Source organism: Poromitra crassiceps (assembly GCF_964638095.1).
Source record: "Poromitra crassiceps genome assembly, chromosome: 3".
NCBI classification, from domain to species: domain Eukaryota; kingdom Metazoa; phylum Chordata; class Actinopteri; order Beryciformes; family Melamphaidae; genus Poromitra; species Poromitra crassiceps.
The window spans coordinates 12,435,933-12,453,452 of NC_139625.1; the positions used below are offsets into that span (position 1 = coordinate 12,435,933).

A 17,520-nucleotide genomic window follows, 5' to 3' on the forward strand; every position below is an offset into this window, starting at 1 on the left:
AGAAAGGCCAGGAGAAAAGAGAGAAGTCATGAGGAAACCGAAATCGCATCGATCGATATGCATGAAGCATAACGTTAGCTGTGCCTGTGAACAGCAGTCAATCTGCTGCCACAGCCCCTCCGTCTCCGCTGCAATAGCCCCTAGATATGATTTAGTTGTGACACCAGCGTCTTTCTGAAAAGTTACATTATTCTCAGCTGGGAGCCGGCGACACGATGTGAAAAAGCGGGGGGATGCAGCGCACTTTTCAGTGCAGAGTCAGAGCAAAAGCAGAGCGAGAGCAAACGCAGCAGCCCAGAGACACTCCCAAGGAGGAGGAGGGGGGTGGGTCACGCAGGGCAGCAGAAAGCCCAGAAAGCCCAGAATCGGACGCAGCTTCACAGCTCACAACCGAACCCCAGAAACGAGCGAGCCCGATCCAGACTGCCCTGACGAGCGGCCGCCATCCAGGCAGCAGACTCGCCTGACACAAGCAGCACTCAGAGCGAGCAGCAACATCATGACACACCCACGGAGGAGGAGTTTGCAGTAGAGGGGGGGGTGGGGGTGCTGTTATATTGAAGGAAATTACTGTTCAGATGTTTCAGGTCAGAAAATATTAGTTTCAGAGTCAGTGATTTGCTTGAAATGCTATATTTCACAAAAGGCTCAATATCTCAGCTTCTAGATGGAAACGCCAATTTCTTCTGTTTTTGACCTATCTTCTCCGGCTGATAAGTAAAGAACGGAAAATGATATCAATAAACTTTTTTTTGCTGCTGATACAATAGAGTCTCATCGTTCTTTGTGCGTGTTCGGTGTTTACATAGTAATATCACACAATATTCTGTGGGCCTCGAGAAATCACTGAAAACGCTCTGAAACTCTGGCACTGGGAGCGTCTGTTCTCCAAAAGTGGCTGGCACTCAATGAGTTAACGTGCTTGTCCCTCATCTAGCAAAGCCTTCTGCAGGCTCACCGGGACAATAAAATGTTCCTCCACCGACATGATTGCAAGTTCTTGGTAAACGACACGATAACGTTTTGGACGTGTTTTGAACGAGTTACGTTCGAGTATGCACAGTCTCGCTGTCGCCACTCGTCGGCGGCAAGGCTCCAAGTCGTGGCTGCGCAAAACCATGCCGGGCGCTTAAGTGGGCTCTGTTTGTTCGAATTTTTGTCAAACTGATGATGTCATAATGTCCATGAAATCATCAGTGATGTCACTGTAATTGTGATGTCACTGATGATGTCACAATGTCCATGACATCAGTGATGTCACTCGAGCATTCAATGATGCGAAGTTGAGCAATTGATTGTGTGCTGCGCATTCCAATAGAGCAGGTGAGGCCACGCAGCAGCTGAGCTGTGGGCGAGGCCAAAGTTGAGCATTTGTGCGCTGAGTGACGTCACTCGAGCACTGCATGATGTGATCAGTGATGGTCACTCGGGCAATTGTGATGCCATCAGTGAAGCGAAGTTGAGCAATTGTCCGCTGCGCATGCCAATAGAGCAGCCGAGGCCACGCAGCAGCTGAGCTGCGGGTGAGGGCGCGCAACGAGCGAGCTGCATACGCGAGCCCACGCCGAGCTGGCGAGCCTAGGAATCGAGCGTGCGAGATTTCTAGTTTTCTAAAATTTACCAGACTGTTCTAGCTGTTCTATTATTCGCTTTTACCCCCTTAGTCATTATATCCACATTACTGATGATTATTTATCAAAAATCTGTAAATATTTTGTGAAAGCACGAACATTCAGGGAAGGAAACCCTGTCTTTGTATTTTATTTTGATCACAGTCTTGTTTTAATAAAAGTGCTTGTGACATCTCACATGTGGCTTTGACTTACAACTGAACATTTAGCCGACTTTGTAGAAAATGCTGACATATATTGTGTTTCGCCATTCAGCTTAATGCAGAGATATGATTTTTGGTCGATATCGCCCAGCCCTAGTGTGGATGCTGTGTAATACCAATGGTTGACTAGCGGTGCAACAAAAAGGCAGATAGTAGTTTAGTCACTTGTCAATTTCTGACCTCCTCCTCCTCCCTTCCATGGCTCTGGAAGATGTGGCACTATCCGTGAGGTTAAGGGTCACAGCCTGGTATCTCAGGCCTCTTGAAGGCCCACAAGCTCACAGCTCCGTCTCCACAGCTCGGCCTGTACGTCAGCCGCGTAGGTCATGTCGGCTGACTGCGTTTTCTGGCCGTTGTACAGGTAGCAGCCGCCCACCCCCTCCATTTCAGAGGCTGCTGCAGCATAGATTGCTGTGGACGCGCCCTCTGCAGGGGTCTGGGGGAAGGACATCCAAAAAGAATGAAAAAAAGAAGTCCAAATCCAAGAATCTTCTGACCGTCAAAAGCATAATTCAAATATTATGAAACGCTCTCGTCACTATATAGTTTTGTATCTTTAAAAAGAAATGCGCCAAATGCAGGTAGATTTTGTGTTTGGCGAGTAAATCTCTGAAAGCTAAGTGGTATAGTATTTGTACCAATATAGTCATGTAATAAAAAAACTACAGTATGCGATTCCAGCTACTGTGTTTTGGTATAACAGATGTTCTCACACACTCTCTCTCTCTCTCTCTCTCTCACTCACACACACACACACACACACACACACACACACACACACACACACACAGTGTGATCAGGTGCTGGTCGGGTGCAGGAGCATGAAACAGTGATAAGAGGGAGAGTTATAGGGTCCTTTATCCTCCTCCAGTTGTATTTTGCAGCTTATAGCCTATCTATATCAAATGTTCTCATCCTATAACTGAATATTAACTTCAGAATGTTTTTCCAATGATGTATTTTGCCTAATGTTTTTGTACTTTCTGAAAATCTTAAAATATTTTGAAAAACAAAACAAAAATTTCTAATGTGTAAAAATAACGTTGCTATGTTCTTTGATATATTGTTAAAAACATGGATTTATTTTTTAGATGTTTTTTGTAATTTGTATAAGCCTACTGTGATAATTAGTCATGTGACCATTAACTGTATGACCCTGATGTATTTAAGTCACCTGTGGTCCTCATGGCATTATGAGTGAACCTGATGACGCTGCCCACGAAACGCTATTTAAGTCACCTGTGGTCCTATATATATATATATATATATATATATATATATATATATATATATATATACACACACACACACACATATATATATATATATATATATATATATATATACACTGTATATATATATACACATACACACACAATTTGATGGGGCTCTAGTGTGCAAAGTTAGCCTACCCTGAACAGCAGTTTGGCCACTGGTTTCTTGGCTGCCTGGGCCGGGCTGCACAGGTTGTCGTACAGCGCAGTGTCCACCATGCCAGGGTCCACGGCGTTGGCGGTCACCGGGAAGCGGCCGGCCGTCAGCTTCTCCTGCAGCCAGTAGGTGAAGAGGACCAGGGCCAGCTTACTCTGGGAGTAGGCACCATGCGCACTATAGCAGGTCCTGGGGAAACACGGAGGAAGGAGGTGTTCCTGTTAGCCGCCTACACATTAAAGCCCTGTGCTAGCTGAAAAGGGTTGTCAGATATACGTACAGGTGTGTGGACCCAAATGCAGAACAGAGAAGGCAGCAGGCAAGGTTTTAGGTGCAACAAAGGTCTGTACTTGAAGGTCATAGAACAGGAACAAAACAACAAGGAACTAGCACACAGCTAGACTAAAGACAAGAACTCAGAGCACTAGGACAGGGTGGACAATACGTACCATACCAGAGACACATAGACAAGGACTACACTACACACAGGCTGAGACAATATAGACACTTGGACAGAGGTAACTAATGAAACATGAGGGACAGCTGGGAAGGCAGGAACACAGAGGGCAAATCGGGAGAACTGATTGGTGGAGAGAACTCAGATATTATGGCAGAGTAACGAGGGCACATAGGCAACAGGGGGGGGGGGGGGGCGGACACACAAGGACTATATTCACTTTATTATTTGTCCATATAAGGACGCTTCCACATAACGTCATTTTGTAATCGTTCTTCCGTTTTAGACCTCCTACCTTTATCATTTTTAGACTTGCCAAAAAGCTGTTTTCAAGCAAAAACAAACAAACTGTTATAAAGTTGTAATATTTTTTCGGATGAGAACGTAACATTCCATGTGACCAGTTTATCAGAATAACGCCTATTTGGAATTTTTTTAACGAGCAGCGAGGACTGAGAGGGGACCAGTCGATCTAGCTAGTATCTGTCAACCCCTACTAGGCTTACTACTGGCAGTGAGAAAACAACTGTTGACGTGCTTTTGTAACTAACGTTAAATGTCGACCGGGTACAGCCATCGGCTCCTCGCAGCAGTAACGCTATATGAGCATGTAACTGAAGTTGGTCGCAGTGTAGCTGCTGAATGTTGCCAAATTTCATTCATAGGTTGCAGTTCACACAACCAGCTTCAGACTCTTCTGAACCTGAGACTGAAGACAGTGATGAAGAATGGATGGAAACTAGTGAACCTCAGTCAGGTTTGACTCACAGACAAACAGTGAAGTTGTTGAGAAGAAACACTTGAGTTGCTCGGTTTGTGGTAAATGATTTGGTCAGAAAGGAGACTTGAAGAAACACATGTTAGTCCACACAGGTGAGAAACAATTTATTTGATCAGTCTGTGGTCAAGGTTTTGGTCATAAAGCAACCTTGAAGACACACATGATAGTCCACACAGGAGAGAAACAATTTAATTGCTCAGTGTGTGGCAAAGGTTTTGGTCATAAAGGAGACTTGCAGAGACATGTTAATCCACACAGGAGAGAAACAATTTAATTGCTCAGTCTGGTAAAGGTTTTGGTCAACAACAAGCTTTCAACAGACACATGATAATCCACACAGGAGAGTAAACATTTTTAATTGCTATCTGTGGTGGAGGGGGGATTTGAGTGTTTATGTATGACACTGTATATATTTGTTCTTTGTTGTGTTATCCTGCGTTTATGTCACAAAACAAACGTAACACTATCACAAAGAAATTGCTATCTGTGGTAAATGTTTTGTCAAAATTGAAACAATAGCACTGTTTGAAAGCATTCCCTATTACATGCCGATTAGGGCTGCATTTAGACTGGATCGAAGGGCGGGGGGCATTGCAAGGGGGGCGGGGCATCGCAAGGACAGCAAGCACAATTCAATTTTTGTTAGGAAATTTAGCCTTTTCTACTTTAGTGACTTCCATTTGAAAGTAATAATTTACTTAACAATATTACTGTCTGTGTAGTTATTGTCATCTACAGTATAATCAAGTGGTTATTTGCATAACAAGGGCAAATTCGGCCCAGGACCATGTGCATTACTCTGGAGATGGTCCTCTTCTCCCTACTTATACTCCCACCACTTATGTAGCCTCAGCCAGGAAGTAAATTAGCATATTTTCTCCCTGCTCCAAAGTTGGAGAGTCTTGGTGGCTAACTAGGCGTCTCCTTGCTCCTGTTACCTGCTCTGCAAGTCGTCCAAGTCCAGAATCCCTCCGTAGTGAGTTGCGGAGGACATGGTGACGATGCGAGAGCAGCAGTCCTGATTTCCAGACTTCTTCAGCATATCCAGCAGGAGGTTGGTCAACAGGAAGTGGCCAAGGTAGTTGAGGCCAAAGTGCAATTCGAAATCATCCTCCGTCTTTCTCTCGGGAACCAGCATGATTCCAGCTAAACAACAGAGCCACACACAAAAATAGAAGAGGATCGGAATTTAGTGTTAGGATAGGAGCCTCACTCAACATAGTGTATGCTAAAGTGTTAGCATAGCAGCCTCACTCAACATAGTGTATGCTAAAGCGTTAGCATAGGAGCCTCACTCAACATAGTGTATGCTAAAGTGTTAGCATAGCAGCCTCACTCAACATAGTGTATGCTAAAGTGTTAGCATCGGAGCACCAGAGACTACCGGGGACACATGGACATGATTGTCTTTATTGGTCGCATGCATACCACAAGCAGGGGCATAGTGGAGGGTAAATGGCGTTCACTAAACGTTTACTAAACGCAAGTAAACGCAGTTTACCAACCTCTTTGGGATGAGGCAGATAGTTCACTTACCTGTTTTCAGATCACCTATATCAATCAATGAGGGGAAACAAGGCGCTAAACTACTCACCTTGCATAGTTTTCCCCACCTCTGTATATTTACCGCTACACCCCTGATGACAACCCATGCGTACAGTCCATGCAGCAGCATGGGGGTTCTTATTGTTGATATTATCAAGTGAGCACGGGGAGAACATGCAAACTCCACACAGAAAGGCCCTTTTCGCGAGATAACCCACCTGGCCAGTGGGCACTAGGCACCAAAGGCATGGAGAGACATACCCCCACAGTGCCCAGGCAGGAATCAAACCCAGGACCCTTCTTGCCGTGAGGCGATAACGCTAGCACTGCGCCACCGTGCCCCACATGGATGGTTTTGTTGTATATGTTCTCATCACAGCTAAGTTGACCAATGGAACACGCTCCCAAAAAAACATCCATCTTCCTTTTAGTTATTTTTTTATATTATTTGTGATAGGAGCAGTTGTTTTTTGAGACACAGAGAATGGATAAACAGTGTGAAGTGAGAGGGTAACTGATACGAAGAGAGATGGAATGTAGGGAAACGGTGGATGGATTAATCCAGAAAGAGGCGGTAATGCAACATAAAGGATGCCTACCAATGCATACCACTCGATATGAATCAGTTGTTACTGTAACATCCTCATTCACCGTCACTGACTGTAGGAAGTTTTGTACGGCCTAAAAAAACATTGAATCCTTCAGAAACCACTGAGCAGCGAACCACTGAGGCATAGAGACACTGAACATATTTTACTCATTTCTCTCTCAGTGGAAAATAGCTCAGTGAGTTGGCGAATTATTAATTGATGCATTAAAAAGAATGAGAAAGGCTTGACCGTTTTCTCCTTTCCCCGGAGGCATCTAGGAACGGGCACTGGAAATTAGCAGTAGCTATAGTACTGTAGTAGATGATTGTTTAGCAATTCTCTATGCTTAATCCATCTGTCCCTATTAAATATGTATTACACAGAATCTTTCATTAGGAGCTTAATTAGCTTTAGCTCAGGAGGTAGAGCGGGTCGGCCAATGACGCAAGGGTTGGCGGTTCGATCCCCGCTCCCTCCCAGCTGCTGTCGTTGTGTCCTTGGGCAAGACACTTAACCCTCCTTGCCTCGTATGATTGGTATGAATGGTATGATTGACATGAATGATGGTGGTCGTAGGGGCCGTCTTTCGAACCACCGGTACGAATGGTGTGAACGAATAATGATTCTGTGAAGCGCTTTGAGCACTTGGAAAGGCGCTATATAAATCCAATCATTATTATTATTATTATTATGGACGTCTCGTGTTGGCAAAACCAAATCATTGCTGATTTTGTTATTTTCATAGGATTTGTTGATGGTAAGAAATGCATTAAAAACACCTGTGTTAGTTATCCTTTGAAATCAAAAAACCTCCTTATATATCAGCTTAAACATTTGCCAATAAAAACTGTGGAATTGAATGTGACATTGGAGTGAATGGAGGATGAAGAGATGCAGAGATGACATATTTTGGGCAAAAGGTTTTATATACAATAAATCACAAGAGGAAGTTAAGTAAAAGATTTCGAATTTTGTTAGACTCTTTGATTAACCCTATTATGACTTTTTTCATTCCCAGTCAAAATACAAACCTTCATAAAAGCAAAATGAGGCCTACCGTTGTTAACCAGAACGTGAAGGGGGAGACCCCGGGCTTTGAACTTCTGAACAAAATGTTGGATAGATTCCAGGGAGGCCAAGTCCAAGAAGACAAACTCAGCTGAAAAACAAAAACAAAATCATAAAGGCCTGTTAGAACAGATTTGACTCATATGACTAGGGAATATCTGACAGAACGATATTACAAATATAGTTACTTTGGTCTGAATTTTGGCTTGATGGGGTTGGTCTGACCACGGAACACTTAAGCCCAATTTATGCTTTGTCTGCTGACACTTTTGAAACGGTCGCCGACAGAAATGAGGACTTGAGTCAACACTTTCAAGTGTCGGCAAGAGGTGTCTGCTACCTGGTGAAATTTCTAGTGTCGCTGACTATGTCACATAATGTCGCGCAAGTGTGATTGGATAGAGGGCACGCGCCTTGACCTCCTTGTTTTAGTTTTCGCTGAAATGAAATGAATGACCGTGTCCCCGCTATTTTGATCAGCCTGTCCTTGATGTATGACTTCGTGAAAATCACAAAGAACACCGTGACCAACTTCCCAGAGAGAGGAGGTGATTTTGTGGTTGTGTGTCGTTATATGCGGCTGCAGTTACATCTTGCCTCCGACGTGGGTTCACTGACAGCATTCCCTCTCTTGGCTGTCTGCACTAGTTCTCTGCCTCCCTCTGTCTATAGCGTCACGTGACCGTGGAGCCGAGGACAGAAGCATAAATGCAGCAACATGAGCGACACTTTATTTTTCGTCTGCGACCATGTGCTGAGCGACACTTTTTTTTTTTTCTTTTTTTCCACTCAAATTTTTATTCGTTTTTCACATAGATATGAACAAAACAATATAGCAGCCACACATCGGCCTCAATACAAAACAAACAAACCTTCAAACAAAAACTGACACATATAACCAAAAAAAAAAAATCACATTAAGTGTCCAGATATATTCTTTCATTCGTACATTCGTTCCGTTACTTTGATTATGCATTAATTTAGTCGGTGTCCTGCCTCACATAAATGTTCCATTTTATCCACTTCTTTTCAAAAACATCCTCTTTGATTCTCAAAAAATATGTAAGTTTCTCCATAGAAAAGATCTCTCGAACAATTTCCAACCACTGCCCCTGTTTTGGGGTGTCTGCGTTTAGCCAGTTTCTTGTAATAGCCTTCTTACTAGCTGCGAGTAAGACTTTGGTCAAGTAGAGGTCCTCCCTCATCACAACATGTTCAATGTTACCAAGATACATCACAGTACATGTATTTGGGATGGCATAACCCAAAATATGTTTAATCACAGCATTGACATTTCCCCAATACCGCTTTATCTTTGTACAGTTCCAGAAAATGTGTGAGTGATCGGCCTCCTCATTCCCACACAGCCTCCAACATTGTTGAGGTGCGGCGAGTTGCCTACTTTTTATTTTGGGTGTTATGAAAAAGCGAGTTAAGTTTTTCCAACAAAATTCTCTCCATATAAGTGAGTTTGTGGATGTGCATTGCACCTCACACATTATATACCATTCCTCTTCTGTTATTTGAATCTGTAGCTCTTTTTCCCACTTCTCTTTTATGTAGAGGGTTGTGTCTCCCCTACTCCCCCCCAAAGCTTGGTAGAAAGCAGAGATGACGCGGGTCCCCTTTCTTTCATACGCATCCACAATTACTCCAATCACCCTTGGAACTTCATCTGGTTCCGACCTTATTTCTTTTATAAAGTAATCCCTCAGCTGTAAATACTTGAAGAAGTCTTTGTTCACAAGTTCACATTTTCCCTTCAAGTCCTCAAAACTCATGAATTCACCACTTTCTGAAACTGTACAAATTGCAGTGATGCCCCTTTGTGCCCATGTTTTGAACGTTGAATCATGCAACCCTGGCTTAAACCTTGAATCGTATGCAAACCACCTCAGTAAGCGGACCCCTTTCTGTAGTTTGTATTTTCTTACTACCTCCTTCCATATCTGTAATGTGTAAGCTACTATTGGATCCATAGCTATTCCCCGAACCCCTGTCGAAAGTGTATCTCCCACCAGAATCTGAGTCTTGTAGCCCTGTGTCTCCTCTTCCATTTCCTTCCATCTGGATTCATAGTCAGGTCTACACCAACATGCCAGGGGTCTGAGCTGTGCTGCATAGAAGTATTCCCTGAAGTTTGGCAAAGCCATTCCCCCCTTTTTTTTAGGCAATTGGAGTGTTTTAAATTTTATTCTTGGCTTTTTATTGTTCCAAATGAATCTAGACACCATCTTGTCCCAAGCTGTGAACTTGTTTCGAGGAACCTCAATTGGAAGGGACTGAAATAAATACAGCAGCCTAGGGAGTATATTTACTTTAACAGTTTGTATTCTAGCACTGAAGTCTAGAGACGCAGAAAAAGCATTCGATAGTGTTAGTTGGGTATTCTTATATGAAGTATTAAAGAGATTTGGCCTCAATGAAGATGCAATTCGGTGTATTCAAACAATTTATCATGAGCCACTCTAAACTAACCATGACCATACTTGTGTTTTTCTTATTAGCATTATCTATAATATGGAGAGTTCTCCGAATATTGTCCTGTGTTTCTGAGCGACACTTTCTAATAAGTATAAATTAAGCTTTAGGGTCAACCAATTTTCAACCAGCTTTCTTTCTTTCTGTCTATGTATGTTCTATATATATTTTATATATCTATAAAAGGGCCAAGTGGGCAATCTCTGTCTGTTCTCTCTTTGTTTCAATTTTGTCCCGGAAGTGATGTCACTCAACTGGAAGTGACGCCATCAGTGATGTCACTTGAGCAATTGTGCATTGTGACATCACTGATGATGGCATAGGCATTGTGACATCATCAGTGATGTCATAAGAGCAATGTGATGTCATCAGTGATGCAAAGTTGTGACATCATCATTGATGTCATAAGAGCAGGTAAGCCCGCATAGCGGTCGAGCTGCAGGGCGGGCGAGGCCACGCAGCGGGCAAGCCTAGGAATCGAGCGCACGTAGCGCGCGAGATGCCTAGTCATTACAAAACTGGAAACAGTTTTGTAGGCATTCATTTACTTTGACGCTCATTTGAGTGAAGTTGTGGAGCAGTGATTATCTGAAGGTAGATTACCGGTACACTAATTATGACAAGAAGTAGGGTTTTGAGTAATACTAAGCTAGAAAATGTCCATTAAACACACAGTACACTCAGCTGGCCTATTAGCAATGCTTCTCACAACCAAAAACAATACACTTTTTGTGTGTATCATTAGCTTGGCCCTAATATTGTACATTCCTGTTGCTAATCTCCTTCTTTCAACATCTACAACAGGATCTGGGTCAAATCACTGCAGTTCGTGTTATAGGTTTCAATTTGACAACATAAAGTTTTCTAAATTGCCGGCAGCTTACTTCCTGTTGCAGTGTTTGCTGGCACAATAGCTGACAGGAAATAAGCTAGGTTTCAAACGGTCGATAGACCATCTAGGTTTTCCAACCATGAGGAACTGCTGACTATCAGATGTCAACATAAGTCTCTTTCTACTCATAAACCCTTGAGTGGGTCATTTCCTGTGGTTTCCCTTGGTTGAATAAAGTTCTCACTCCTATGAACTGCATCACAGTTAACTTGGAAGAGAGGACTCAGACTCACATTTTCAGGTGTTTCATATCAAACGACATTTATTCTCACCAATTCTGGCCGAACCAAACTAAAGGATGAAATAAAAAATAAAATGCTCCAAACATGCTTGGTGTGAATTTGTCCTTGCACCGTCAGACACTGTCAACAGCAAGCTAGCCTAAATTGCCAGAAACGGTGACTGTAAATCCAGATTCATACCCTGTCTAACTTACACACAGAAAGAGCAACCGTTTGCTGTTGCCTTTAACAGATGTGTGTCACCTGGCAGTGCTTGAGCTCAGTGCCAGAGAGCAGAAGTACATCGCCGAGGCACAATGTGGCGATGATGCCAGACAGTTGGAGGGTACACACTGCCAAGTGCAATGCCATCTGGAGCACACACACACACACACACACACACACACACACACACACACACGCGCGCGTGTGCGCGCACAAGCCCAAAAGCTGGCCCTAGACCCATGTCTAGTCAGTTGAGAATTGTAGGCTGTGCCATACATACATAGTTGACTGTATGGCGGCATTAACCTGACGCTGCCAGATGGATGTAGGTTGCTTCACATTTGTTTCCATTGTGAATTTGTGAACTCAATACCGCCCCATCTGGCGGAGTCAGGTTATGGTGGCATGACTGACCATTTGAAAAGCGATATGAGCCACCTCGTGAAAAAGGTGGACCCACAAACATTCTCTTCCCAGTGTTGGATGAAACCGCGACATGCTAAGTGTCCAAGGTCAACATGAACGGAACCCAAAATGATCCTATTAAGAAAAGTACAGCACCGTGCAAATTAATATTCAAACTGGAAGCTGTTTAAAAGCTGTTTTGAACCGATATCAGAAATATTTAGGTGTTGATTTCACAAAACATTGCAGGTAGGTATGGATGGACTCATTTTGGCACTGTTATTTTGGACAGGTTTTCAACGTTGGTGCAGGTCGTCCTATCAACGTCCAATATGGATGCACAATATTGGATTTTTTAAATAATATTTTACGATATAAAAATATTGTCTAACTCTTTTGGCCGATTGCCAATACAGATATATAGTCTCTCCTGTTGTGGGAATAACACATGATTATTATTATTGCATCATCATCATCATTATTATTATTGTCCTTATGCCTACTCTTAAGTCCAGACAGGTTACAAAGTCCAAACTTTGTTTATTGCCTATAATAAAATAGTCGTGTCATTACACATCAGTACATGAGACAATTGGGGACAACCATGTTTGGTAGACCCAATAAACAGCCAGCAGGATATTTGACAAGTCATATTTCAGGAGCTGCAAAGCAGGGAGCGCAAGAATCCCTTGTTTCTGTGATGCATTGTGGGCATAATCACTCATAATCACTATATCTATGGACTTGTTGGTATTCCCAACGTTTTTGACTCTCGACTCGTCTAGTAAGTCCACTCGTCACAAGCCACAGATTGACAGAATACACAACAGCTGAGAGGAAAGAGTTGTGAACATGCACCAGGGCAATTAGCAGGGGCTCGGGGCAAGATGCCCCCCAAAAATCTAGAATTGCCCTTGGAACTGGGGTGACGGGGGCTTTTAAATACCCCCATAAAATCAAGTTTAATACGTTCTGTATTTTAACATCATTCTGCATTTGCAAAGCGTGACTCGAAAATGGCCAACTAGGCATCCGTACAACCCCCGCCCCTCCTCCTACTAGCGTTATTGACCTCAGTGACAGGCAGCGCAAGCTAGCTGGCCAGCTAGTTCACTCATGTTTTTGCCAAGTACATTAATAACATGCCGGACAATCAACAGTGTTGTTGAGATAGGAAATGAGGATCTTTAACTGTGATTGTTTATGAACTTTTAGAAATAAAATATACTTGGATAAGAGTCAATGATTGGTCTGTCAGGCTACATAGGTGCAACTAAAGTATTTCCCAACATTTGATAAAATTGCCCTGGAAATGATCCAAAATGCATCTGAAATATATTTCACAGGGGCAAAAATAGCCCTCGTTTAAAAAAGTTAATTTCCTACCCTGTCACGCACGCAGCAACAAGCTGTCACACTGATGTCTGTCTTTGTCACTGAGACAGAGAACATGACAGTGATACAAGAGTCTGGTGTCCAAGTCAGCACTGACAAGTCAGCACTGACAGACAGCACTGACAGACAGCACTGACAAATCAGCACTGACAGACAGCACTGACAGACAGCACTGACAGACAGCACTGACAAATCAGCACTGACAGACAGCACTGACAGTCAGCACTGACAGACAGCACTGACAAATCAGCACTGACAGACGGTAGAAATGAAATGAGGGCAGGCAGGTGCTGCAGCAGGAGGTGATCAAATTGACGTGAAGATTAAATAGACAATGTTTGCACTATTTTATATTTGTTTGTATGGATCGTGCTAAGATGAGAGGTGTGAGCAGAGGCAGAGAGAGATGGAGACGGAGTTACCTTTCCCCTCACTGTCTTCTTCTTCGTGAATCTTCCTGACAGCTGCCAGACCTTCCTCTTCCTGGTTCCCAGCTGGAGATGATGCAGATGAGAAAGGCTTGTTGGGCAGACGTCCAGCAGATATCCACTTCACCTCAAACACTATACCGCCTCACTGGGTTTCAACAAGGACTCTGGCTAAGGATCATATGATTTGTCTTCATACTAATTAGCCATATACCAAGAAATCTATCAAATGACATACAGTACTGTATATGTTTGTTTGTTTTTTGTTTCCCCTCACAATGTTTTGTCAAAAATGTGAAAGTCAAATTTGAGTCACTGAAACATGAGCTCATTGAGTCATTTGGCTACAAATACAAAACCTCATATATGTGGTGGTCTGCAAAAACCCTTCACATGGTGGCAATTTGACTTTTTCTTTTTTTTACATTTCCATGAATTAGAAACTCTCCCCTTTATAGCCTATAACTCCCCCCCCCCCCCCCGATTTTTTTATCCCATTTTTTATCCCCCATTAGTGCTAACGTAATTTCTTTATCCTGGTTGCTACTCCACCCTCTGCCGATCTGGGGAGAGCCGAAACTGGCTCCATGCTTCCTCCGAGACATGGGCAGTTAGCCAGCCGCTTCTTTTCACCTGACAGAGGAAGCTTCACCGGTAGGACATAGCACGTGGGAGGTTCACGCTATTCCAACCAGTTCCCCTCCCTCTGAACAGGCGCCCTTAACGAGCAGAGGAGGAACCACATTAGCAACCAGGATATTGCATGTTTTTGTGAAGGGGGTTCCTATATGAAGGAAACCCCCGGGAGGCACGGGGAGAACATGCAAACTCCACACAGAAAGGCCCTTTTGACGACCCCACCCGGGCGGTGGGCACTCAAGGACATGCGGACGGGCACGCATTCCTTCAGCGTTCACATCGTCCCAGCCTATAACTTTTTGACCGACTGTGATAGCTCTCTCAGATCAAACGTTATGAGAATTTTAATCTGTTATGTGTCTAAAAGTCAAACGTGAGAAAAATAAATACTTTCCATTTTGTTTCATGAAAACAATTATTCCCCATGATGTACTACGGAGATGAATGTAACCAAATCACTCAAAATACCTGCAAAACTCATTTTCAACCTGCTTTGACTCATTACCAACAAAGTGCAACAGCGACATGTGAAGGCTTTCTGCAGGCCACCACACATATTCCAAGACATAATGACATAACATGTATTCACTATTCCCAGATAATCACACAAGATATTAGGCTAAAGTTCAGTAACGTTTTTGTGCTTCTACAGCAGAATCATTACCTCAACTCAATTCTGAATGCTGCATTCTGCGGAATGATTGTGCTAGATAAAATGCTAACCTCGGGATATTTAAACTCTAAATACTTCAATTGGCTTAGATAGACCATAAATGTATTGATAACTGTGTCCACACTGTGAGCAACATGATCAGCAAGTTAGCAGAGGTGTATTTTCGAGATCATGAGCAACCAGGAAAACTGACAATGTAACTGTGTGGATGGTCAACAAATGTGTTGTCGGTCGAGAAAAGAAACTTCTGCTTGGCAAGAATTCAGTCGGTCAAATCTTCCCAGTTCTCTATAACTTTACAGGAATAACCATCTAAAAAATGATGCTTTGAATCCCCCCCCCCCCATCTAAAGACTCAAGCAATTAAAACTGTGACTGGAGTCTGACTCGAGTCACAGTCATGGGACTAAGAGTCCACACCTCTGATGTAAATTATGAAAGGGACTTAAGCAGCAAAGAAATCCTTGATTTGACAGCAAATGGAGGCTCTCGCACTCGGAACAGGGACCCATCAACCTGGTTGCTGCCTGGCAGAGTGAAGGCACAGTGTGTGTAGTATATAGCCTACCTATTACAACATGCATGCCAAGGCTTGCCAGGTGTCTTGCGGTCTCAAAGCCCATTCCACGGGCACCCCCAGTCACTATGGCAACCCTTCCATTTTGCTTGGGTAAGACTGTATAAGAGGAGAAAGGGTACCACATGAGAACATAGCCCAGCCCTTCACTTTCAATAATCATCCATCAAAAGAAAATCAATAGTTCCAACTTCCAAAATGACTTGAACTCATCCATTGTTTATGTTTGGTGAAGTCGTTCTTTTGGAATTGGGTGTATGCTGTGATTTTCACAGTGGAACTCATTGGTAAGGTTAACACAGCGTCTGAGGCGAGTTGCAGCCAGGTCAATGAGTCTCATGGTATGCAGGGAGCAGGGCTGGGCGATAAATCAATAATAGCAATATATATCGGCGATAGACAATTCATCAATACAATAAAATAAATAGTTCAATATAAATCGATATGTCCCTTAATAATGGAGCGTGTGACACACAAGCAGCCAATCAAACGGACAAATCCTAAAGTTCCTACCCAAACATACTAACCTGACTTTGCCAGATGGGGGCAGTATTGTTTTTATGAAAGGAATATCGCCCCCTTCTGACAAAGTCAGGTTCATTTTTTACACAGCTGCAACTGAATTTGTGTTTCTAACTGTTGTGTTAACATTAAAATGATTACCTGTGTGGCTTGATAAATAAGCCGGCTCAAAATAAAGTGGTTAAATTCAACCTTTTTTCTCGTGGTCTTTATTAAAAATACATAATTGAAAATTATCGATATTGACTGATATGAAATATTTTATATCAATGTTTTTTGGCTATATTGCCCAGCCTTTGCAGGAAGGAAAGAGCCTTCTAAGATCTGGTTTTGCTTGCACGTTTTTTTTAGCAGGGGTTCCTATGTCGAGGAAACTGCAGGGGAGCACGCGGAGAACATGCAAACTCCACACAGAAAGGCCCTTTTTGACGTTCCCATGCACCTGGGCCGTGGGCACTGAGGACATAGGGAGGGGGGACACACCCTCAGCGCCCCAGGCGGGAATCGAATACAGGACCTTCTTGCTGCGAGGCAAAAGCGCTACCACTGTGCCCCTGATCTGTTTTTTTTGTTGCAACAATTCATTCATGACCAGTGACCACCGGCACCCTGTCAGATAGCTGCTGTAACACAACCTGACAACTGACAACAAAATGTAAGTCCAATCAGTCCAAGTGCTTATCTATCTATGACTCATAACATTTCTGATGCTGGTGATAATGTCTATCTATGCTGTAATTATGGCACTTAAATAAAACTGCATTTCTTTCGCCCTAATGAAACAAGGAAAATTGCAATAGTACTCATACAAATGTATCAGTATTACCATCAATATGGAATGTATGGATACCAATCAACCAAGCAAATGGTTTAATAAATGCTTTAATTTCATGTTTTTTTTACAACATATTTTATATGACAGTATATTGCAGCGCATGAGCTTTTTATAAGTGCACATTGTCAACAGTAGGAGTAGGCTAGCCAAACCTTATTACAAATATGTCTCTCAAGCAAAACTACCGTAAATTGACCATTTAGTTTAAATGAAAATGAACGATGCAACAGAGAACACCAGAAAACACAAGGCTTATATTAAGGCTGTTACACACCGGGGGCGACGTGAAGAAACGTTGGGAAAATACAGAATCATTCACAGGCAAATTATTCGCCCAGTTATATATTCACACCAAACACGATGAGATTTTGCAGTAGGGACAAACATTGCAAATTAGCTTAGGCTATATATGTTATGATATATGACATCAGACCACGTCTTGTTTAAATGTTCTATTTATCTGTCCCTACTCAAATAAACATGAAATGAAAATTAAATAGGTTCTAAAAAAAAAAGGTCAC

The 17,520-nt window shown here is 42.8% G+C and overlaps 1 protein-coding gene across 1 annotated transcript in view; it reads right to left on the reverse strand.

Annotated features, from left to right (window-relative positions):
• Nucleotides 1–2,087: 2,087 nt before the first annotated feature.
• dhrsx (dehydrogenase/reductase (SDR family) X-linked) overlaps nucleotides 2,088–17,520 on the reverse strand; it is a gene marked incomplete at both ends in the record, with an annotated part of 29,544 nt that continues 14,111 nt past the window's right edge. The window contains 6 exons of the mRNA XM_083632918.1: nucleotides 2,088–2,270; nucleotides 3,247–3,454; nucleotides 5,442–5,649; nucleotides 7,696–7,797; nucleotides 13,748–13,819; nucleotides 15,634–15,741. Coding sequence (XP_083489044.1) covers nucleotides 2,088–2,270; nucleotides 3,247–3,454; nucleotides 5,442–5,649; nucleotides 7,696–7,797; nucleotides 13,748–13,819; nucleotides 15,634–15,741 — 881 coding nt within the window. The remainder of the gene's footprint in view (nucleotides 2,271–3,246; nucleotides 3,455–5,441; nucleotides 5,650–7,695; nucleotides 7,798–13,747; nucleotides 13,820–15,633; nucleotides 15,742–17,520) is intronic.